This window comes from Mytilus galloprovincialis, chromosome 2 (genome assembly GCF_965363235.1).
Source record: "Mytilus galloprovincialis chromosome 2, xbMytGall1.hap1.1, whole genome shotgun sequence".
Taxonomy (NCBI): domain Eukaryota; kingdom Metazoa; phylum Mollusca; class Bivalvia; order Mytilida; family Mytilidae; genus Mytilus; species Mytilus galloprovincialis.
The window spans coordinates 25,936,537-25,962,003 of NC_134839.1; the positions used below are offsets into that span (position 1 = coordinate 25,936,537).

Sequence of the window (25,467 nt, forward strand, 5' to 3'; positions counted from 1 at the left end):
TTTCATATATGACCCACTGAATAGTGTATATGAAGACTGGGTGTGAGCTTTATATGTTCAGATATTTATAAGTGTTTACTTGGTAATTTCTTATCACTTTTCTCTGACCTGTGTTTCTTGATAAACTACAATACAGACAGGTAAGTTGTACAAATAACCAATCAAATACATAGTACTATATTTGTTGATAAATCTTGTTTTTTTTTATAATTGCATACAACGGTAAAACAATAATATTGATCTTAATATTATCGACAATAATATGTGTATGTTCCTCGACACAACTTGAGGTCACTAGCAAGTACGTACATGTATACATGTATATGTGGGTGTTAAAAATAGATTGTTAAAAAATTATGCATGTGAATGTATACACATTTTTCTTTTAGTACGTACGTTTTTAATGGTCGTTTCTGATTTTTGGTATTCGAACAATCTTTATGCGTATATACTTTATAAGATGACTTTAATGTATGTTCTACAGTACCGTTTCGAATTAAAATACTCAGAGTGAGCGGGGATGTTGGTAAATATGTGTAAATAACCGTGTCAAGTTTTGTAATGTGATAAGGAAAATAACAATTTTAGTTTATGCAGTCTTGAAAGTTCAAGTTTGTTTTCAAAACCGTTTTTAGATTTCATTCAGTCTATAGCAAACAGCACACACAAAATACAAACAAAAAGAGATATAAACCTTCTTCTTCATGCCTTGACTATAAGAAATTTGAAACCGTTTAGTTATGTAATTCATTTGTCTTAAATACATATACATGTATATAAAATTGAGAATGGAAATGGGGAATGTGCCAAAGAGACAACAACCCAACCATAGAAAAAAAACAACAGCAGAAGGTCACCAACAGGTCTTCAATGTAGCGAGAAATTCCCGCACCCGGAGGCGTCCTTCAACTGGCCCCTAAACAAATATATACTAGTTTAGTGATAATGAACGCCATACTAATTTCCAAATTGTACACAAGAAACTAAAATTAAAATAACTAACAAAGGCCAGAGGTATGTATAGTTCTCGGTATAGTTGATGTGTTTCCCTCGGTTATAGTTTGTAATCCGGATTCTTTTCTCTTAATCGATTTATGACTTTTGAACACCGGTATACTTCTGTTGCCGTTATTTATGTGAACAAATACTTATATAGCAGCTGTGTGGTTGTAAATCTCACACTGATAATTGATACCTTTAATTACAGGTAAGTCAGCATATAGGTGTGCATACATGTAAATTAATTGTTAAATCAACTTTGTGTAAATGACAGTAATCTTACATATATTGTGTTGAATACAAAAAAGTTTGGATTTTATACATTAACATGCATTTTCATATTGATTCTTATCCTGCTTAGTCTAATTCATGTTCAGATCAAAATTTCAAAATAAACGTTAAAATAAATAAGAATAGGCGTGCGGTGTCTGTAGATAAACATTCAACTGATCTGTTTTCTGATAAAAGAGGGACGAAAGATACCAAAGGGACAGTCAAACTCATAAATCTAAATTAAAACTGACAACGTCATGGCTAAAAATGAAAAAGACAAACAGAAAAACAATAGTAAACATGACACAACATAGAAAACTAAAGAATAAACAACACGAACCCCAGCAAAAACTAGGGGTGATCTCAGGTGCTCCGGAAGGGTAAGCAGATCCTGCTCCACATGTGGCACCCGTCGTGTTGCTTATGTGATTACAAATCCGGTAAATAGTCTAATTCGGTAGGTCACATTCATGAAAGGGAAGGGGATGGTAGTTACGACGTAAGGAACATATCCGATATCATTTGTGAAACGGTTATTCCATAACGGTCAACCAACTCGTGATGGCGTCCGTAAAATTTACGAAGGGATCATATACTGTTTTTTGTCCATAACATTTTGGTTTCTGAGCGTCTCGACAACTAAAGTGACGGTCTTTTGTTCACACATTGATGTCGATATAATGGAACTTTTATGCGACTGGGAGAGGTTTAACTAGCTATAAAACCACGTTTAATTCACAATTTTCTATATAGAAAATGCCTGTACCAAGTCAGGAGTATGACCGTTGTGTTCTCTTCGTTTGATTTATTTAAGCTTTTGATTGTGCCATTTGATTAGGGACTTTCCGTTTCCGTTTTGAATTTTCGTCGGAGTTCGGTATTTTTGTTATTTTACGTTTTAAAGATCATTTCTTACTTTGAGCGGTAAAATTATTTATACGGATGTCAGGATTGCTTCCCTTCAGTAGTAAATATTTAGTCAGCAGTAAGCGGTTGAAGCGCTGTCTTGTAGCACAGAGGTCCCGGGTTCGAGTCTTGATGGAGATAATGTGACATTCTCATGAGAATCATGCTTTCTGTTTAAATTTGGCGCCCAACTAAAAACCGACGGTAGTTAAAGAGGGTTTCTAGCTGGGGTATGTGTGTGCGAGTCATAATAGTATGATGATTCTTGAAGTGGGAGAAGTCTGACGGGATTGCTTCCCTTCATTATTTATGTAGAGACTTGGTCAGACGTAAGCGATTGAGATAAGAAAATACTTCTTTAATTCAGTCGGTTAAAGCGCTGCCTGGTAAGACAGAGGTCCCAGATTCGAGTTACGCTTGAGATAATGTGATTTTCTCAAAAGAATCATGCTATCCGGATACATAAGTAAAAGAAGGTTAACATTCCTTAGAAAACAATCAAAACAAAAAATAACCAATAGACACGTTATAGGTAACCATACAGAAGGTCTTTAAAAATAGACAGATGTCAAAACAAGTGTCTTCAATAATTTGGTATAACTGAAATGTATTCTATGATAACTGTTAAACATGTATTCCCGTTTCGTATTTTTCGTTACCTTTTTGCATGTGTATTTGTTTTATACATGCTTTGTATAGAAAAGTAGGACTTAAAACATTGTTTCAGATGCAGTCATTTTTGACACGTTTATAACGTTGTAGTGATCCAAGTGACCTTTCTGCATTTACGTTTTCAGATAAATTCAAGTGATTCATGAAAAATAATTCCATAGTTTCAATTTCAGGTTAAAAAATGGCTGTTTTCCTACCTTCTCCTTTAGAAATATTGGAGCGCAAGGAAATGCCAACAACAATTTCTGATGTTCCGACACCAAGTTTCCTGGTCGACTATGACAAAGTTAAGAAGAATGCTCAGAAGATGGTAGATACTTGTGAGAGACTTGGAGTTCAGCTACGTCCACATATGAAGACGCATAAAACTGTGTATGTATTATTTCTTTTCATCAGTTGTACTGTCATCAAATAAAATGAAATATTATAAAGCACAACTGCCACCAAACTTATATTCAAATGCAGGATAACTTGTGTTTATCTATCAGCTCGCAATAAACTATTTTGGGCAACCCTTGTGTTCCGTGTTTATGTGTTTAAACTTTAACTTTTCAGATAAAATGTTTCCCCTTTCTTTGGTTTGTTAGGCCAGTTTTTTTCCAAATTGAAAAAACTCATAGTTGGATTTTTAAAAAAACAATGTCACAAAAGATGTCAGCAATGTTTATAATGTACTAATTTAGATCTTTATAAAGTTATGAATAAACGAGAATAACATAGAAATTCCTTTCTTAATATTAAATAAACCATGATTTGTTTCAGAGAGCTCGGTACCTTAATGACCAACGGCACAAATAGAACGATAGAAGTATCAACTTTAGAAGAAGCTGAATTCTATGCTAAGAATGGATTTGATGATATTCTATATGCTCATCCACTAATAGCTGCCCGTATTGAAAGGTTAGTTAATGTTTAACATAAATTAAAAGGAGGGAAAATATATAGGATATACACTATTGAGATAACATAAAACCATAAAATCAAAAAGAATAATTGGAGGTAAAATGATTTTTTACCTTCTATTTTCTCTTCAGTACTCTGCAGATGTATTATTTGTAAAATATTAATAATTGACATATTTCAAAATCATTATTAAAAAGTTCCTAATGATTATTTTGTTTGTTTTTCGTTTTATACTGAGACGTTACAAATTTTGAGGTATCAAAATATTATAAAACAAATTCATCCAGAAATTAAGATTATTGATATTATATTCCTTCAAAATATTTATATGACGTTATAAACTTTCGATGCATCTTTTCAGGTGCAAAAAGTTAGCTTACAGATTAAAGGCTTTTCATGTGATGATAGAAAACTTCCATGGATTGATAGCTTTGTTGAGTAGTCCGTTAGAGAACGGAAAGAAGTGGTCTGTATATCTCGAGATCGACGACGGCTGTGGAAGAAGTACGTCTGTCGTTTACTTTAAACACAGAAGGAAAAAAACACAGTACAGTTCGAAATAGAAAAGTCCGTAAACTCATACTTGGGGTACATATGGTCTAAAAAAACTTTCGACTTAAACAGCTTCAAATCATCTGGACCCGTATGCATAAAACTACTTAAGTTAAGATTGTTCTACATGTCCTACAATAAATGAATTGTGAACTTTCCATTTCTGAGAAGCAACATTCCAGCAGCACCTGCATACGGTGTATATATTTCCCAATTGATACGATGTTCCCGTGCTTGCATTTCATATCATGATTTTCTAGATAGAGGGTTGTTGCTCACAAGGAAGCTATTAAATCAAGAGTACCAAATGGTGAAGTTGAAATCATCTCTTCGTAAATTTTACGGACGCCATCACGAGTTGGTTGACCGTTATGGAATAACCGTTTCACAAATGATATCGGATATGTTCCTTACGTCGTAACTACAATCCCCTTCCCTTTCATGAATGTGACCTACTGAATTAGACTATTTACCGGATTTGTAATCACATAAGCAACACGACGGGTGCCACATGTGGAGCAGGATCTGCTTACCCTTCCGGAGCACCTGAGATCACCCCTAGTTTTTGGTGGGGTTCGTGTTGTTTATTCTTTAGTTTTCTATGTTGTGTCGTGTGTACTATTGTGTGTCTGTTTGTCCTTTTGATTTTTAGCTATGGCGTTGTCAGTTAATTTTCGATTTATTAGTTTGACTGTCCCTCTGATATCTTTCGTCCCTCTTTTAGTACTACGAATGGATATCTTAACTTTAGTGGTTTTATGCATACGTGCCCAGATCATCAAATGTACTGAAATTAGCAAAGTTGATGCAGAAATGAAATTTAAGTGTGCGACTTCTCATTCAAATGAAGAAATTCTTGCAATTTTATTATATGATAACATAATTTTTTACCAAAAAAACAAAGAAAACGTTTTCGTTGATCGAAAATTTTAAACTTTTATAAAATCGGGGAATATAATTTAGATATTTCATTTCTTTCAAAGGAATGGTCATCAAATTTAAAAAAAAAAATATGTAGCAAGAAAACGAGTGTGTTGAAACATTTTCATTTTCTGAAAGAAAATCTTCTAAAGTTTTTATTTTAAATTCTACCTTTGTGTTACATGTATTATCCGCACAAAACCATATAATTTTGCACAATAGTTCCAATTCCTTTTGGTAGCAAAATTGTTTTTTTTCAAATACGCCACGGATAAATTATTAAAACAACTAGTTGGACACTTATGTCTGCCTTACACCAAGTCAGGAAAATTATCGGTGCTTTTTTGTCTTTAATGTTTGTTGTCCTGTTTATTCTGTCTTAATAAAAGATCTTTTGCTGTTTCTGTTAAAACAAACACTATAAAAGATATGCGTTTTATTAACTTGCTAAATATTTTTTTTAAATGTTTTATTCTTATTTTGGTTAGGTGGTGTACCATGGGACAGTGGTGACGTTATTAAACTTGCGAAAGAAGCTTCCGAATCTCCTTATATAGACTTGCAAGGATTGTATTTGTATAATGGTAAAACGTATGAAGCAAAAGACTCAAAAGGAATAGAAAACGCAAACAAAGAAGGAACAGATCTACTACAAACTCTGCATAAAAGGTATGACATTAAAATTCGTCATCTTGTTTCCCCTTTATAATAAGAGGATGTGATAAACACTATCATCGCATTTTGTAATAACAAATGGCCGGATAAATATCGTGTATGATTTTAAAATAACATTTGTGAAATGATCAAATAGTTTCCCTTTAAATTGTGAACTTTTCTTTACATAATAATTTGTTCATCTCCTTGGTTCTTATCTATGTCAAGGATATCAAGGGATAGAATGCATAAAATTACGATATTTGTAATAATTTGCAAATATGATTACATGTATTTATTTTTGCATTTTAAATTTGTTAAAGATTTACTGACAACAATATCGAATGCCGAACTTTAGCCATTGGTAATACGCCCAGTTGTTCACGTCCACATGAGGGTATGAATGTTCTGACGGAATTCCATCCTGGAAATTACATATTCTATGGTTCGTATTTTAAAGTTTTAATTGTTAATTGTATTTTTTTATTTTTTAGTTTCTTAATTTAATTTACATTTTTCAGCGAACATGCAGACAAATGACGGATTTTTTTTTAATGTTGATGTTTTTTCTAAAAAATTGTTTAACATTTCACAGCGGTTTTATAATTTTACCGTAGTTTAAACCTATTCATTAACTTTTTACATTAATTATCCATCCCTTATTTCTATTAATATTTATTTGCATTGTATCAGAGATCAAAGGAGTAGGTTCAGTAAGACCCCTTTTTGGCCTCAAAATATAGCAGTTTTAGAAAATTGTGAAAATGTAATCGTTTAGATATTCATTGCAAAGTAGAATGCCTCTGCTACATAAATATGGGCTGTTTTTGACAACACAATGCACATATATCGGGTACTAGCATCATTAAGTCATGCTAAATTACTGAAATCTTCACAATTGTAGCATTTAAGTTAAACTTTAGACGGTTTCCGTCTGAAATGAAAGTGGCCGAATTCGTGTTCATTCATAATATTGAAATGTAAGTTGTATTTGTTGATAATACATAATATATATAAAGATTGAGGATGAACACGGATGCGGCCACTTTCATTTTTGACAAAAACCATCTGAAAAGTGACGATCTTTAGCATATTTGATAGATTTTTCATATTTAAGCTTGAATCGGGGCGTTTTAAATGACTTATTAAGTTAAAATCTTCCACATTAACGAATTGAATCAATTGAAATAGACACTTAAGTGTTTAGAAAGTGTCTAAAATCTTTCATTAGATGAACTTGAAAATTGAGACCGAAATTGGCCCTTACCGGACCTACTCCTTTATTTGTTAATTGTGTGTTAATTTGTGTAACTTCGTTTTTTGATTGAGTTAAGCCTTCCAATTGATATCTTATAGTGTGTTTTTCTATGTTGTGATATTACACTATTGTTTCAGATAAGGGAGACGGGTTGGTACCATTAAAACGTTTAATCCCGCTGTAATTGTTTACACCTGCCCTAAGTCCGGAATCTGATGTTCAGTGGTTGTTGTCTGTTTATGTGGTTCATAAGTGTTTCTCGTTTCTCATTTTTATATCCCGACCGTGCAAGGGCTGTATAGCCAGTCAAGTTCGTTAAAAACTTCCATTTGTTGTTGTTTTTATATAGATGATACCATTGGTTTTTGCAGTTTGAATGGTTTTACATTAGTAATTTTTAGGCCCTTTATAGCTTTCTGTTCGGTGTGAGCCAAGGCTCTGTGTTGAAGGCCTTGACCTTGTACCTTGACCTATAATGTTTTTCTTTTATAAATTGTGACTTGGATGGAGAGTTGTCTCATTTGCACTCATACCACATCTTCCTATATATAAATACATCAATGTTATAGCTACAATCACAACATTGATTGAAAGATTAAGATACAAAACATTGTTTACCGGTATTCTCACGCAATACAGAAATTTTCTATACATTCCAAACGGTACAAAAACCTTATATTTATTTCATTGAAGAATTAAAAGTTTTTTTTATATTATATTGGGGTGTTTCAAGCGTTTATCGAAGCACATCTAATATAAGTGTGGATGCTTTTTCAACACAATAAAGTGCCAAAAGGAGCATTCAATTCTCATAATTACTTTTTATGCTACAAGAATGAAATTACGAGAAAAAGGAATGTTACGGATTGTTTTCCTATGCAATGTAATACTATATTACTATAGTTATTGATATGAAAGTCTTTTTTTATTATTCCTCATTTACCTCAATGTATTTATCATGTAAATGTGACTGGCGTACATAAACTATAGAATCTTTGCAAACAAGTTATCAATATAGTCATTGTTTTAGATATGCAACAAGTCACCATTGGTAGTTGTGACATAGATGACATAGCATGTCGTTTGACCACACGAATTATTGGACATAAACCAAGCCATAATATTTTCCTGATAGATTGTGGATTCTTGGCTCTTAGTTATGACGGAATGAATGAATATCCAAATGAATTTTCGACTTTTGTGGACAATCCTGATTTGAAGTAAGCATTGTGTTTGCGTTATTATAGGTGCTATAGCATCTTGACTAGTACCTTCATAGGGATATTACCTATAATGGTTTACTTCAATAAATTGTGACTTGGATGGAGAGTTGTCTCATTAGTACTCATACCACATCTTCTTATTTCTATGTTATGTACAACGTAAATAGTAAAAGATTTTGTCCCAAAAAACATGAAAGGCATTTTCTATTTTGCTTAAATGACTTTTTGATAATAGTAGCAGCTATTCTGTTGTTGTGAAAATTATAGTCTTGAAATATTCGGTGGGGATCAATATTTGGCTTGCTCTATCCCATTAACAGTTTAAAACACGAATAAAATCTTTCATCATATACATTTTCTCTACTATAATTAAGCAGACATAGAAGTTATGAAAAGGTCAGTTTTTTTGGGTCCCATGAATTCGAAAATCCAATAGTATCGTATCAAAGAGCATCCTTCTGGTTTTTTTCTATTTCATTGTATTTTTGAGTTGTCGTGTCCTATAGAAATTATGGATATTGTTTATTACAACGAAGGTTGTAAACTCATGGTTCAAGCTTCTAAGATTACTTTTCAAATAGTTTTTACTTGTTTATTATATAGGTATTCAAATCTTGAAAAACAGATTTTTTTCAATATTTCAGAGTAATTGGGTTTTCACAAGAGATTGGCAAAGTAACTACAAAATCCGGAGATAAACTTAATTATGATAAATATCCTATTGGATCACAGTTGTTTATCATTCCATGGCATGTAAGTTCCAGCGAAGTTATAAAGAACGCATAAATCACCCATCTGAATAACCGACATACTTAAAAAGTCATTAATTATTCTTAGAAAACGTTCTGTGTTTGTAACCGCTGATATGGCAGCTAACAAAGGTGTCATTGCTTGACGTCAGTAATTTACTAAAATACACAAAACAGATATCACAAATGACAGTACGTTTATACAAATTCGTAAAAAATCTCCTAAGATAAAATAACAGATGAACACGTTTTGACCTAAGGCTGCCACTGAAAACCACAAGTTTCTAACTGTGCAATGTTGAAGATTAAGCAAAACGAACTCCTTAAAAATACGGACATGAACGCATGCGATGTGGATTGGTAAGCAGTTCTAGCTCCACATGTAGCATCCTTGTGTTATTTGTGTAAATCAAAATTATCCGAAGATAATACACATTTGCTGATGTCATAGTCGATCAAAAACGCACCGGATTATGTGTAAGACAATAAGAACATATATCTTTCTTGTAAGTAACTAACTCTCTATCATAAAAAAAATCGTGATTGAGAACACCAGCTTGAGTATATTGTCAACTGGAAGATATATACTTCGCATGCATACACTATTTGAATGATGCCATTATCATATCTTTCTTGTAAAGTCGAAAGCCTACTAACAAACTATTGTCTATACACAACTCGTTAAACGCATGTGATTTTTATATCTAAAATTGAGAATGGAAATGGGGAATGTGCCAAAGAGACAACAACCCGACCATAGAAAAAAACAACAGCAGAAGGTCACCAACAGGTCTTCAATGTAGCGAGAAATTCCCGGAGGCGTCCTTCAACTGGCCCCTAAACAAATATATACTAGTTCAGTGATAATGAACGCCATACTAATTTCCAAATTGTAAACAAGAAACTAAAATTAAAATAATACAAGACTAACAAAGGCCAGAGGCTCCTGACTTGGGACAGGCGCAAAAATGCGGCGGGGGTAAACATGTTTGTGAGATCTCAACCTTCCCCCTATACCTCTAGCCAATGTAGAAAAGTAAACGCATAACAATACGCACATTAAAATTCAGTTCAAGAGAAGTCCGAGTCTGATGTCAGAAGATGTAACCAAAGAAAATAAACAAAATGACAACAGACTACTAGCAGTTAACTGACATGCCAGCTCCAGACTTCAATTAAACTGACTGAAAGATTATGATTTCATCATATGAACATCAGGCACAATCCTTCCCGTTAGGGGTTTAGTATCATATCATCATAACATATATGAGAAGAACATAACCCGTGTCATGCCAACAACTGGTTTTTGAATAAATGTGTTTAGTTCCGATGCAAAGACCCTATAAGTAAATCAATATTAACGCCAAAATATGCAATCTTTAATGACCTGACAACAGTATCGTAACTATATCCCTTCTTAATAAGTCTATTCAAAGGTTTTGTTAGTTTTTGAGGTGAATACTGACACCTTTGTGCTTTATAAAGAATATTTCCATAAAAAAATGGATGTGAAATACCTGAACGTATAAGAAGTCTGCATGTTGAGCTATATTTACGAATGATGTCCTTATACCGATGATAAAATTTAGTAAATGTTTTGAATAGTTTGTGATATCGAAAACCCTGGTGTAATAATTTTTCAGTAATACATAAATTTCTCTCGTTAAAATCTAAAACATTGTTACATACACGAGCGAATCGTACTAGTTGAGATATATAAACACCGTAAGATGGTGACAAGGGAACGTCACCATCTAAAAATGGATAATTAACGATAGGAAATGAAAAATCATCTCGTTTATCATAAATTTTAGTATTCAGCTTTCCGTTAGTGATATAGATATCAAGATCGAGGAAAGGACAGTGGTCATTGTTAGTATTAGCTTTATTTAAAGTAAGTTCAACAGGATAAATATCTTTAATATACATACTGAAGTCGTCATTATTGAGAGCCAAAATATCATCCAATATCTAAAAGTATTATTAAATTTGTTTATCATCAGATGTTGTTTCGATGGATCTTTGCTTATTTTTGTCATAAATTGTAACTCATAGCAATACAAAAACATGTCCGCAATAAGTGGTGCACAGTTAGTCCCCTTTGGAATTTCGATAATCTGACGATATACGGAAGCCCCAAAGCGAACAAAAATGTTATCTAGTAAAAATTCAAGGGCATATATAATATCAAAGCATGTCCAATTGACATAGTTTTTTTTGTTTATTGCTACTAAAAAAATGACCTAAAAGAGTTTGAACATATATATTCACATTCTGACACTTTTAAATGCCCATTTAATTAGGTGCGTGAATTTTTTTCTTAATGAGAATGTGAGGCAATGTGGTATACAGGGTAGAAAAATCAAAACTTTGAACAGATTTAAAATCACCAATATAAGCATGCAATTTATCAAGTACTTCCAACGAGTTCTTGACACTCCAAAAGTAATTAATTCCACTATTTTCGAAGGCCTTATTTAAACAATTTCTTATCAGGTTTTTAATTGTATCAAGTGTGCTGGTAAGAAGAATAGACAACTTAGTAGTGGAACAATGGCTTGAAGACGAAATAAATCTATATTTGTAAGGTGTTTTGTGTAGCTTCGGAAGCCAGTACATAGTTGGGACTTTCATTGTATTTGGCTCTGTTTGTAAAGCGGTAGCTAATAGTTTATGTTTGTTACAGATGTCGTTTTCTGAAAATGGATTCAGTTGGAATGTTGGTGAATTGGTGATTTCTTTTTTCAGAACCTCAATGTAAAATTTCCGTCAAACAATAATAATATTATTAGCAGCTTTATCGGCCGGGACAAAAACAAATTTCTTGGCTAGTTCTTTTAGTTTATGTTTGATACGAGAAACTAATCTGTATATTTCATTTTCTGTGTTTTTGATCTGTTGTAGTCATGTGCCACCGCTTGTCAACACACTGTTTTCTATGTACATTCTGGGAACACGATAACTGACATGTGGAAACCAGCCAAAGGGTGGTGATTCAAACTGACTCAGTGGAATAAGGAGTCTCATTTAAGAAACATTGCGTATACCGTTCATTATGTCTTTACACATTAAATTCTAGCATACAAAATGAAAAATGAGGAAACCATTTGACATATAATTGAGACTATTGAAAACTAACACATATATCAGGTTTATAAATTACATTCATTTAAAGGTCATGAAAATAGCACGACACCAGAATAATAAATATGCAATACCGTTGTTAGTTTTGTAAGTGACCGTTAATACCATTGTCAAGTAGCAAGCGTTTCGGTTTTGGCAATGATCAAATACATTTATAGATATAGGAAGATGTGGTGAGAGTGCCAATGAGACAACTCTCCATCCAAATAACAATTTATAAAAGTAAACCATGATAGGTCAATTTAAGGCCTTCAACACGGAGCCTTGGCTTACACCGAACAACAAGCTATAAAGGGCCTCAAAATTACTAGTGTAAAACCATTCAAACGGGAAACCAACGGTCTAGTCTATACAAAAAACGAAAAACGAGAAACGCGTATAAATTACATAAACAAATGACAACTACTGTACATTAGATTCCTGACTTAGGGCAGGTGCAAACATTTGCAGCGGAATTAAACATTTTAATGGTACCAAACCTTCTTCTTTTTTCTGAAACAATATTATAACATTACAACATAGAAAAACACACGATAAAATGTCAGTCGGAAGGCTTAACTCTATCCAAAAAAAAGTTAGTTCATTTAACTTGCATTGTAAATTTTCAAATCATAAATCATGCAATTATAGCATTATAGCATTAATCATGACGTTGAAGCCCGTTCGGCAAAGGAGGGACGAAAGATACCAGAGGGACAGTCAAACTCATAGATGGAAAATAAACTGACAACGCCATGGCTAAAAATAAAAAGACAAACAGACAAATAATAGTATAGAAGACAACATAGACTAAGCAACACGAACCCCACCAAAAACTAGGGTTGATCTCAGGTTCTCCGGAAGGGTAAGCAGACCCTGCTCCACATGCGGCACCCGTCGTGTTGCTTACGTTTTTACAAATCCGGTAAATATTCTAAATCGGTATGTCACATTCGTGAAAAGAGAAGAATATTGTAGTTACGAAATTAGGAACATATCCGATATCCTCTGTGAAACGGTTATTCTAAACGGTCAACCAACTCGTGATGGCGTCCGTAAAATTTACAAAGGGATGATTTTTACTTCACCATTTGGACCTGTGCCATAAGTGGAGTTTGGTTGTTATGTTATTTTTTTGTCATTTGGTATGATTGTGAACGAACAGTTTATGCATTATTTGTCACGTGCATATCTGATTAGTTTATTCCTGAAATTAATATCATGCATACCGAAATATGGAATAAGCGTTGATATTGCTTTTGACATTTCCCAAAGTAATGTGCATATTTATGACATTCGAATAGCCCTTGATAGAATGTATCCTAGTATAATACATTGATATATGTAATGGTATAAACAAAAACTTATGAAACGAAAATGGATATATATCATAAGTAAGTATTAACAATACCAACTTTACTTTCCCCAACAGAAAATTACAAATGACAATCTAGAGATATACAAGACAAAGAAAACTAGAACAGCTTATTTCTATCAAAAGAACAGACACGCCAAGATGAAAGAAACACTTGAATTATAGTAGAACGGACACACGAACAAGACGGAAAACAACATTACTTAAAGGAGAACAAACACACAAACAAGCCAAAGAAACACGTAACTTACAGATCGGACATACGAACAAGAAAAAGAAACACTTATCTTATAGGAGAACGGACTCACAAACACTTTACTAACATACGCACAGACACACAAACAAATCAAAGAAATACTTCAATTCCAAGAGAACAGACACAGATACACAAATAATCACAAGAGAAAAGATACACAAACACGTATTTTACAGCAGATAGCCTCTATATAGGTCGTTTGCCGCAGTAACTCTTCGTCTTATGTTCGTTATGTATAAATTATCAACGAATATATAACTTAACATCGGACTTTTACTTGTCATGAGAACAAATGAAATAAACTAGCTAAAAGTACTTTAATATAGTCCTTTATTTAAATATTTAAAAATAAAAACACTCGATCTTGGACTATTATACTGGGGCTAGTGTAATTGTTCCAGACTCGAGGGAGCAATTTTCGATATGACAATAAACTTATCAAATAATAAAAAAAGAAGAATCCATACATATTACATACTAGTATTTAACTTTCCAGAGTTCATTATAGGAGAGTATTGATTTCTTACTTCATTTCTTCATTTCTTTATTTTTCTAGACCAATTTTCTCTATTCTTTACTCACTTTGTCCATTGATTACTCTCCTTACTTTATATTTTACCTCCCCATTATTCTGTATTCTTTTCTTTTTCTTTTGCCTATTTTTCATTTTGTTCCTCCTTATTTTGAACTTATTGCCAGTTATTCTCTGGTCTAAAACCAGTAAAGGGAAACGTGAGACACGAGACAAATTTGTTATGGCACAAAAGAAATTCGATAAGCGTTTACGATTTCATGAACGGAAATATAAGCAGGATTGTACTTTACAAAAAGAAACTCTGAATACAGAAGATCCGAAAAAAATTTGAGCAGAATTACAAAAACTTGGTCCTTAGAAGAAGAATGTTATTCCAACGGAATGTGTTAATGACGATGGTTCTATGTCATTCGATGAGAAAACAGTGATAAACAAATGGGAATTTTAAAAATGTGTACATGAACAACAATAACGATTACGATGATGAATTTTATGAAAACGCATTACGACATAAACGACTTTTGAAAGATAATATGCTTCTTCCGTTGTATATACCAAATGATATACTGAATCAGAAAATTCATAAAGACGAAATACAAAAAGTTGTTCTACATTTGAAAGAGAAAAAAGATCCTGGAATAGATGGAATTTATAATGAAGTGCTTAAAAGATGAACCAATTATTAAACTATTGCAGGTGTTATTTCAGTTCTGTTTCGACACAGGAAAAGTTCCGTTGTTATGGAGGAAAGCACTTATTCGACCAATTCCGATAGGTTGTTCTATTGACCCAATAATTCCACTGAACTACAGGAAGAGATCTGTTTAGTCTCGGTAATTGCGAAATGTTACAGTTCTACTTTAAATAACGAGTGCAACAATTTTTAGAAGATAACGGATTAATTGTTGACGAACAAAGCGGTTTCAGAAGAGATAGGTCATGTGACGATCACGTGTTTTCTTAGAATTGCCTTATTCAGGATAGGAAATCAACATTTGATACCTTTGAGGATCTGAAAAAAAGCCTTTGATTATGTAGATAGGAATTTATTACAATACAAACTGCAATTAGGGAATGGTCATTATTTATCAGCTGAGGGGGTCGGTTCATATTTTTGATATAAAATTTTATGTTGGGAACCCCCCCCCCCATTATTTTATAAAACCACATAATGACCCCCCCTAAGAACATAATTTCAAAAGTTTGACCCCCCCCTATTTTATAAAACCACATAATGACCCCCCCTAAGAACATAATTTCAAAAGTTTGACCCCCCCCCCCAAAAAAAAAAGAATTCCCAGTTGTGTTGAGGAGATGATGACCAGCTACATAGTAACTGGCTTAGAGAAGCTCTGAGTATAACAAACAGCTTTTTTTCTTGTTTTTTTTCAGAAAGGAATATCTGACAAGTGCATGTAGAAAAATAGAAAAAATATACAGAAAATTGTATGTTCCAATTTATTAATTTATTTTACTGCAACCTATAGTTCTACAAATTTTGTCAGTATACTGGTAGATAAACTTTCAATACTGACTGTTATTTTAATCCAAATCACAGTCCCTTGTATCTTATTTTTTTTAACCTTTGAACTTAAAAATATCTAGTTATGAATGGGGGGGGGGGGTCAGGATTCACATTTACAAATGATTAGGAAGTGCAAATAAAATAGCATCGATTAAATGGTTCTTGTCCTTTCTTGATTAAATATGTAAATGATTTATTTGAGATAAAGAAATATACAACCAAGCCAGGAACCTCTGACCTTTCTTTGTTTTGTACAGATGTATGTTTTAAGAGTTTATTGTGTTATCAATTTTCCCTGAACAAGTACACATTTTTGTTTTGGGCCCCAGCTGAATATATTTGTTCTTTTTCCAAATCATATAGTGTATTGTGGTCAAAACTAGAATTGATTGTAAATTTACAAAACTGTGATAAGGAGTGATCAGATTCACTGCCCTTGAGAATTTAGCCATATCCTGCTGCATGGTGCTTTACAGTTTACACTATCAAAGATTTAATAAACAGACATTATTTCACAGATTGCACACTCACTTCAATTTTGTCAACAATTTATCTGTACAAGTCAGACATAAAAACCTTTATTGTGTGACTCCCGCCAGTAAAAATATTTTTTAATGGTACCCCCCCCCCCCCAGTGATATAATATTTTTGGCAATGACACCCCCCCCCCCCCCTAAAATGCACCGACCCCCTCAGTTGATAAATAATGACTGTTCCCTTAAACGGAATTGACGGAAACATGTATATAATGTTATTTCTAGCTTATATATTGACACAGAATCATGTGTCTGCGTAAATGATCATCGTACAAATTGGTTCCAGCATTCAAATGGGGTCCGCCAAGGGGATAATTTATCGCCTGTTTGCTTTATTTGTCAACGATTTAGCTACTGAAATTAAAGATCTAGAAACTGGAATATCTTGTGATAATGAGAAAATCAGTCTTCTATTGTATGCTGACGACATTGTTATTCTAACAGAGAACGAAAATGATATGCAACGTTACTTAGATGTTTTATACAGCTGGTGCCAACGATTGAGACTTAGTGTTAACTGTTCAAAATCAAATGTCATGCATTTTTGAAAACAGCGTGTCCCACAAAGCAACTATAATTTCAAGATTGGACCAATTAGTTTACAATATGTAAGTCAATACAAATATCTTGGCATTATTTTCAATGATAAAATGGATTTTAGTGTTGCCACCGAAACATTAGAAAAAGCTGGAGGACGGGCAGTAGGAGGGATGATATCAAAGATTCACAATTTTAAGGATGTTGCATTTAAAACATTTGAAACACTTTTCGAGTCGTGTAATGTACCAGTCATTGATTATTGTGCAGGTGTTTGTGGATATAAAACATACCACTCAACTGAAGCTATACAAAACCGTGCTATTAGATATATTTTGGGATTACACAGATTTACACTAGTTGTTTCTCTGAATAGTGAACTAGGATGGTTACAACCAACTTTAAGGTGGTGGATTTCTATGGTTAGAAGATGGAATCGGCTAGTTAAAATGGACAATAATAGACTAACGAAAGAGCTTTTCTTTGGAACTATAATAAATCGGGTCAGTGGAGCTCTCAGATGAAGGAAATTCTTCACAAAGTGGACATGGACAGTTGCTATGAATATGTAAATTTAAGAAACATTGAACTTTTTAAAACAAAGATTATGGAATACTGTGAAAACGATTGGACTGGTAAAAATCAATACTCTCCCCAAATTAAGGACTTGCATTACTATTAAACAGAGGTACGAGACTGAACTTTACGTCAAAATGAACATCAAGAAACAAGAACGATCAGTTATGGCACAATTTCGCTGTGGTATTCTACCTTTACGCATTGAAACTGGACGATTCAGAAATGAGGCTCCTGATGAATGATTTTGCACTTTCTGTGATGACGAATCTGTAGAAGATGAAAAACATTTCTTGTTGTACTGTAAAGCTTACCATAATTTAAGACAATTATTATTTGAATCAATAGAACATTTGCTAATTTAATGAAACTTCATCAAAGACAAACTGCCAAATATTTAAATTTATTTTTCTGTAAAAGTAAGGAACTTCTTTATAAGTAACCATCACATTGCGTATTGAAAATTTGAACATTAAGTTTAAAGTGACTTATATGTCCAACGGGCCGGGTGTAAATTTATTTAACTATTGTATTATTATTATGTAATATTATCTATACTACACATGTCACTATAATAAATGATATACTTACTTACTTACTTACTTACTTACTTACAGAAGCTTGTTTATGATCATAAGATAGTATCCAGAAGTAAATTTTGTAAAAATAAAATTCCAATGTTTCCGTATTTTACTTATAAATGGACTTAGTTTTTCTGCTGGGGAAACATTACACCCACTTGTGGTTAAAGTTTTTAAAATCTTAATACCTTTCTTAAACTATCCGGGGTTTGTACCAAACTTGAACAGAAGTTTGGTTATGATCATAACATAGTATCCAGAAGTAAATTTGTTAAAAAATAAATCCATTTTTTCCTTATTTTACTTTTAAATGGACTTATATTTTTTGCAAGAAAACAACACAATCACTCTGTGGTTAAACTTTAAATAAAATAATTTAATATCTTTTTCATATTATTTGGATTTGTACCAAACTTGGACAGAAGCTTTTTTATGATCAAAAGCTAATATCTAGAAGGAAATTTGGTAAAAAATAAATCTATTTTTTCCGTATTTTACTTTTAAATGGGCTTAGATTTTCTGCCAGAAAACAACACATTCACTATGCGGTTAAACTTTTTAAAGTTTTAATAACTTTCTTATACTATTTTGGATTTGTACCAAACTTGAACAGAAGCTTGTTATGATCAAATGCTAGTATCTAGAAGGATTTTTTCTCTTCCAGTTAACATTAAATTCAGTTTGCAGTTAAAGTTTTTAAACATTATATTAGATTCATAAACTATCCTTGATTTATCTAATCTTCTAAATTTCAAAAACGTTTTGTACATATATTTTTTTTAGTGTATAACATATTTTTCAAAAGAATAATTAAAAAAAAACATTCTTGCATATAAAATATAGGTAAGGTTCAACTACACATTACGAGAATCAATTGAGTATATCTCAATGTTAAGGCACACGTCGCAATTTCAAAAAACAGAATGCTACCTTTTTAAAACAACACGCTAGTAGCAGGTTTATATAAAAGCATCAAAATCAATGGTATTAACAGAAATGTGACCTACCTTTTACTAAAGCTATAGCTAAAATGTATATGAGGTACAAAATGGTACATATACAAATCTTCCATGAGGTTCAAAGTTTTATATATTTTAAAAATCTTTCATTAGGTACGAAATGGCATATATATAAATTGAAAATTACGTTCAAACCTTTGATTGCGTTGGATAAAAACTGCAATTTTTATACGTGTGCATGTAAAACAAATTTCGTTGTAGAAGGGTTTAAAAACAGCACAAACAACATTTTCCAAAAGACCAAAAAAGTGAAAAGGTATATTAAAACAAAACGCAATTGACTAACAGGTCGAACAACTGATGTTCTTTAACCCTGCTGACTCAGGATGCCATTGGCGATTGCCAAATAAAATTGATCACAAGATGTAACAAAATGGATCTTAATATAAGTTTAATACTAAACAGAAAAAAAATTAACTTGTGGCCACGATGTTATGCCACAAACATACGGTGTCAATTTTTTTTTAGTACACCAGATCCGGATTTCGACAATAAAAGAGGGACGAAAGATACCAAAGGGACAGTCAAACTCATAAATCCAAAACAACTGACAACGCCATGGCTAAAAACGAAAAAGACAAACAAACAACAGCATACACGACACAACATAGAAAACCAAAGAATAAACAACACGAACCCCACCAAAAAACTAGGCGTGATCTCAGGTGCTCCGGAAGGGTAAGCAGATCAATGTCTCTTCAGTGATGTTAGGGATCAAAACGGTATTATATATATATATATATAATTCCATGAGGTACGAAATAGTATATCTATAATGAATTTACTAACTTTTATTTATATGAAATTAAGCTCCTAGACTTTACTATCTGATGATGTCAGAAGTCAAAGGGAAATCTTCAGGTTTTTATATGAACGAACGTTACTATCATGATGCTTCTAATATATAATTATCTGAAAAACATATTTCTTCATCAACATATTGCTGCAAAAATCTATTTCCTTACATTATTACATGAATATTCTATTGGAGTCATGTACCACCGCTTGTCAACACACTGTTTTCTATGTACATTCTGGGAAAAGGGCAATTGATATGTTGAGACCAACAAAAGGATGTTTCTGCAGATGTTACACTTGTTGATGAAGCATTCTTAGGTTCACGACTTCAATCTTCTTGTTCACTATCTTACCAGCAACGGAAAGGAAGTTTTTAATAAAAGTAAGTGCTGATTGTAATTTAACAGGGGATTTCAGTCCTACATTTACACCATTGGGCCGGTCAATTCGCTATTTCAGTCCATTAAACTGGTCTTTGTTACTAGTGATTATTTGATCATTCCAAACGTGTATCTATAAAGCGTCAGTCGAAATGTTATAAAAAAAAATACCTAATGGCGCGCTTTTTTTTTACCGGACGGCTTCCTCAAAAATAGAAGAACACTCTTCAGAAGAATATGATGTAAGATAGTCCTGTTAAAGATATTTTGGAATATGACGGTGGGGTTTCCATTTACAATCTCCATATCCTTGCCATTTTACAAGAAACAGTCGCTCCTGAAATACTCCTCCAAATTTAACACCCTATATACCGATTAGTTCAATACTAAGGAATATGGCAAATGATTATAAGGAATATAAAGTACAAAGCAATACAGCTTAGCAAAGTTAGACATAGACTGGAGACTTTAAGATACATTTTGAAAATAAACAGATAAAGTCATCAATTTTGTTTGTTATTACTTATCTTTTAACTTGTAGATGAAAATCGTAATTTCGCCTTGGTTCCCCAATTTTTCGCCTTTGACCAATGAAGATTAATACAAATCGAATGCAGCAAGTCTGATTGAAAATACTTCTAATAGATCCAAATTCAAAATTAAAAACATAAGTTCAACATATTACACACTGACAATCATATGTATCGATAAATATCCAGATTCAGAAATGACATTGAATCCCCTGTTATTATTTCTTCTACCACGACTAGAATTTGAATTCAATCTCAACTAAAACTTTGTAATAAATCCTAAATTATTATTTGGCGTGTCTGTAGAATGACAATAGTGCATTTCCTTTGCTTTCAGATATAACCCATTCATTAGTGTTTTTAAGGTTTATGACTCCTTCCATTTTTGTACGAACTTTTCAAACTTCAATAGTATCAAAACTACAGATATAATGAATAATACAGATAGGCCATTTTGTACATATACCAAGGGGTAACTTGATCCAAAGCATTATTATTTACTTTTTCATTGTATTTAATAGAAAAAGAGGACTTTGTGGCAAATAAATCAAAATTTTTATAGAAAATCCACAGCCTTCAATACAGAGATTTTTGTTATAAAATTTAAATCATAGATTACTCACCTGCCTTTCTATGATATGCTAGCATTTATCTTTTATAAAAAGTTCTAAGAAACCTTTTAAATCTAAAGTCACTAAAGTCGAGTGCACCTTAAAAGGTGTACTTGATTTGATCCATATTTAAATTTGGTTTATCAATTACTACATGAATAAACTTGTTTTAAGGAAATCATTGCTAGCACGGCATGCAATAATCCTATATCTAACCGCGCTGAAGTACGTCCATTATTCATAGTTCATTATTCATTATTCAATAATGAATAATGAAATAGTTCACTATTCACTATTCACTATTGAAAAATGAATAATGAATAATGAAATGGTTTATGTTTCATTATTCAAATTGAAGCGGTGAATAGTGAAAAAAAATATAGAAAAAATTGACTGTGACACAATAGCTATATTTTGATTCGAAATGACCATAAGAGGGTTTACGGAGGACCTAAATGCCACAAAATGCATAAAAATGAGGAAATTTAAAATAGAAGATGTGGTATGATTGCCAATGAGACAACTATCCAGAAAGACCACAATGACACAGACATTAACAACTATAGCTCACCGTACAGCCTTCAACAATGAGCAAAGCCCATACCGCACAGTCTGCTATTAAAGGTTCCGCAAAGAATATTAGAAGTCCTAAATGCCGAAATACGCGTGAAAATCAAGAAATAGCCAATTTTGAATAATGAAATGGATATTTTGAATAATGGAATGGAGTGCGGCGACCCTATAGCCCCCAATTATAGATAAACCTTATACCTCATTCGAAAGCTGATCACAAGACGAACAAAATGTATATAGTCAATATGTTCCCCAACGAATATTAGAAGACCTCAATGCCAAAAAACCCGTGAAGATTAAGAAACAGCCAATTTTGAATAATGAAATGGATATTTTGAATAATGGAATGGACTGTGGCGACCCTTTAGCCCCTATTATAGATAAACCTTATACCTCATTCGAAAGCTGATTACAAGACGAACAAAATGTTTATAGTCAATATGTTCCGCAACGAATATTAGAAGACCTAAATGCCTAATTACGCGTGAAAATTAAGAAACAGTCAATTTTGAACAATGAAATGGATATTTTGAATAATGGAATGGACTGTGGCGACCCTTTAGCCCCTAATTATAGATAAACCTTATACCTCATTCGAAAGGTGATTACAAGACGAACAAAATGTATATAGTCAATATGTTCCGCAACAAATATTAGAAGACCTTAAATGCCAAAATACGCGTGAAAATTAAGAAACAGCCAATTTTGAATAATGAAATGGATATTTTGAATAATGGAATGGACTGTGGCGACCCTTTAGCTCCTATTATAGATAAACCTTATACCTCATTCGAAAGCTGATTACAAGACGAACAAAATGTATATAGTCAATACGTTCCGCAACGAATATTAGAAGACCTAAATGCCTAATTACGCGTGAAAATTAAGAAATAGTCAATTTTGAATAATGAAATGGATATTTTGAATAATGGAATGGAGTGCGGCGACCCTTTAGACCCTAATTATAGATAAACCTTATACCTCATTCGACAGCTGATTACAAGACGAACAAAATGTATATAGTCAATATGTTCCGCAAAGAATATTAGAAGTCCTAAATGCCGAAATACGCGTGAAAATCAAGAAATAGCCAATTTTGAATAATGAAATGGATATTTTGAATAATGGAATGGAGTGCGGCGACCCTATAGCCCCCAATTATAGATAAACCTTATACCTCATTCGAAAGCTGATTACAAGACGAAAAAAATGTATATAGTCAATATGTTCCCCAACGAATATTAGAAGACCTAAATGCCAAAAAACCCGTGAAGATTAAGAAACAGCCAATTTTGAATAATGAAATGGATATTTTGAATAATGGAATGGACTGTGGCGACCCTTTAGCCCCTATTATAGATAAACCTTATACCTCATTCGAAAGCTGATTACAAAACGAACAAAATGTTTATAGTCAATATGTTTCGCAACGAATATTAGAAGACCTAAATGCCTATTACGCGTGAAAATTAAGAAATAGTCAATTTTGAACAATGAAATGGATATTTTGAATAATGGAATGGACTGTGGCGACCCTTTAGCCCCTAATTATAGATAAACCTTATACCTCATTCGAAAGGTGATTACAAGACGAACAAAATGTATATAGTCAATATGTTCCGCAACAAATATTAGAAGACCTTAAATGCCAAAATACGCGTGAAAATTAAGAAACAGCCAATTTTGAATAATGAAATGGATATTTTGAATAATGGAATGGACTGTGGCGACCCTTTAGCCCCTATTATAGATAAACCTTATACCTCATTCGAAAGCTGATTACAAGACGAACAAAATGTATATAGTCAATACGTTCCGCAACGAATATTAGAAGACCTAAATGCCTAATTACGCGTGAAAATTAAGAAATAGTCAATTTTGAATAATGAAATGGATATTTTGAATAATGGAATGGAGTGCGGCGACCCTTTAGACCCTAATTATAGATAAACCTTATACCTCATTCGAAAGCTGATTACGTGACGAACAAAATGTATATAGTCAATATGTTCCACAACGAATATTAGAAGACCTAAATGCCTAATTACGCGTGAAAATTAAGAAATAGTCAATTTTGAATAATGAAATGGATATTTTGAATAATGGAATGGACTGTGGCGACCCTTTAGCCCCTAATTATAGATAAACCTTATACCTCATTCGAAAGGTGATTACAAGACGAACAAAATGTATATAGTCAATATGTTCCGCAACAAATATTAGAAGACCTAAATGCCAAAATACGCGTGAAAATTAAGAAACAGCCAATTTTGAATAATGAAATGGATATTTTGAATAATGGAATGGACTGTGGCGACCCTTTAGCCCCTATTATAGATAAACCTTATACCTCATTCGAAAGCTGATTACAAGACGAACAAAATGTATATAGTCAATACGTTCCGCAACGAATATTAGAAGACCTAAATGCCTAATTACGCGTGAAAATTAAGAAATAGTCAATTTTGAATAATGAAATGGATATTTTGAATAATGGAATGGACTGCGTCGACCCTTTAGCCTCAATTATAGATAAATCTTATACCTCATTCGAAAGCTGATTACAAGAGGAACAAAATGTATATAGTCAATATGTTCCGCAACGAATATAAGAAGACCTAAATGCCAAAATACGCGTGAAAATTGAGGAATAGCCAATTTTGAATAATGAAATGGATATTTTGAATAATGGAATGGAGTGCGGCGACCGTTTAGCCCCTAATTATAGATAAACCTTATACCTCATTCTAAAGCTGATTACAAGAGGAACAAAATATATATAGTCAATATGTTCCGCAATGAATATTAGAAGACCTAATAGCCAAAAAACGCGTGAAAATGAAGAAAAAGACAATTTTGAATAATGAAATGGATATTTTGAATAATGGAATGGACTGCGTCGACCCTTTATCCTCAATTATAGATAAATCTTATACCTCATTCGAAAGCTGATTACAAGAGGAACAAAATGTATATAGTCTTTATGTTCCGCAACGAATACAAGAAGACCTAAATGCCAAAATACGCGTGAAAATTAAGGAATAGCCAATTTTGAATAATGAAATGGATATTTTGAATAATGGAATGGAGTGCGGCGACCCTTTAGCCCCTAATTATAGATAAACCTTATACCTCATTCTAAAGCTGATTACAAGAGGAACAAAATGTATAAAGTCAATATGTTCACGAAAATTAGAAGAGCTAACTGCCAAAATACGCGTGAAAATTAAGAAATAGCCAATTTTGAATAATGAAATGGATATTTTGAATAATGGAATGGACTGCGGCGACCCTTTAGTCCCTAATTATAGATAAACCTTATACCTCATTCGAAAGCTGATTACAAGAGGAACAACATGCTTATAGTCAATATGTTCTGCAACGAATATTAGAAGAGCTAAA

The 25,467-nt window shown here is 32.7% G+C and overlaps 1 protein-coding gene across 2 annotated transcripts; it reads left to right on the plus strand.

The window, feature by feature from the left end:
• Nucleotides 1-8: 8 nt before the first annotated feature.
• LOC143063242 (D-serine dehydratase-like) lies at nucleotides 9-12,332 on the plus strand. 2 transcript variants are annotated; one of them, XM_076235257.1, is made up of 9 exons: nucleotides 9-140; nucleotides 3,024-3,222; nucleotides 3,613-3,750; nucleotides 4,115-4,257; nucleotides 5,715-5,895; nucleotides 6,204-6,325; nucleotides 8,169-8,358; nucleotides 9,006-9,114; nucleotides 12,015-12,332. In XM_076235257.1, exons 2-9 carry the CDS (start codon nucleotides 3,032-3,034, stop codon nucleotides 12,102-12,104), a joined length of 1,164 nt encoding a protein of 387 aa, XP_076091372.1. In that variant the 5' UTR covers nucleotides 9-140; nucleotides 3,024-3,031; the 3' UTR covers nucleotides 12,105-12,332. The 2 variants fall into 2 exon arrangements, with proteins under 2 accessions (XP_076091372.1, XP_076091373.1); XM_076235258.1 differs by lacking the exon at nucleotides 9-140 and adding an exon at nucleotides 1,081-1,207.
• The last annotated feature ends 13,135 nt before the right edge of the window (nucleotides 12,333-25,467 follow it).

What these genes read in the sequence shown, in the direction of transcription:
- LOC143063242 (XM_076235257.1), top strand. Translation starts at nt 3,032, where the DNA reads ATGGCTGTTTTCCTACCTTCTCCTTTAGAAATATTGGAGCGCAAGGAA. An exon ending in ATGAAGACGCATAAAACTGT is followed by an intron (nt 3,223 to 3,612) that starts GTATGTATTATT and finishes GATTTGTTTCAG; the next exon opens with AGAGCTCGGTACCTTAATGA. An exon ending in ATAGCTGCCCGTATTGAAAG is followed by an intron (nt 3,751 to 4,114) that starts GTTAGTTAATGT and finishes GCATCTTTTCAG; the next exon opens with GTGCAAAAAGTTAGCTTACA.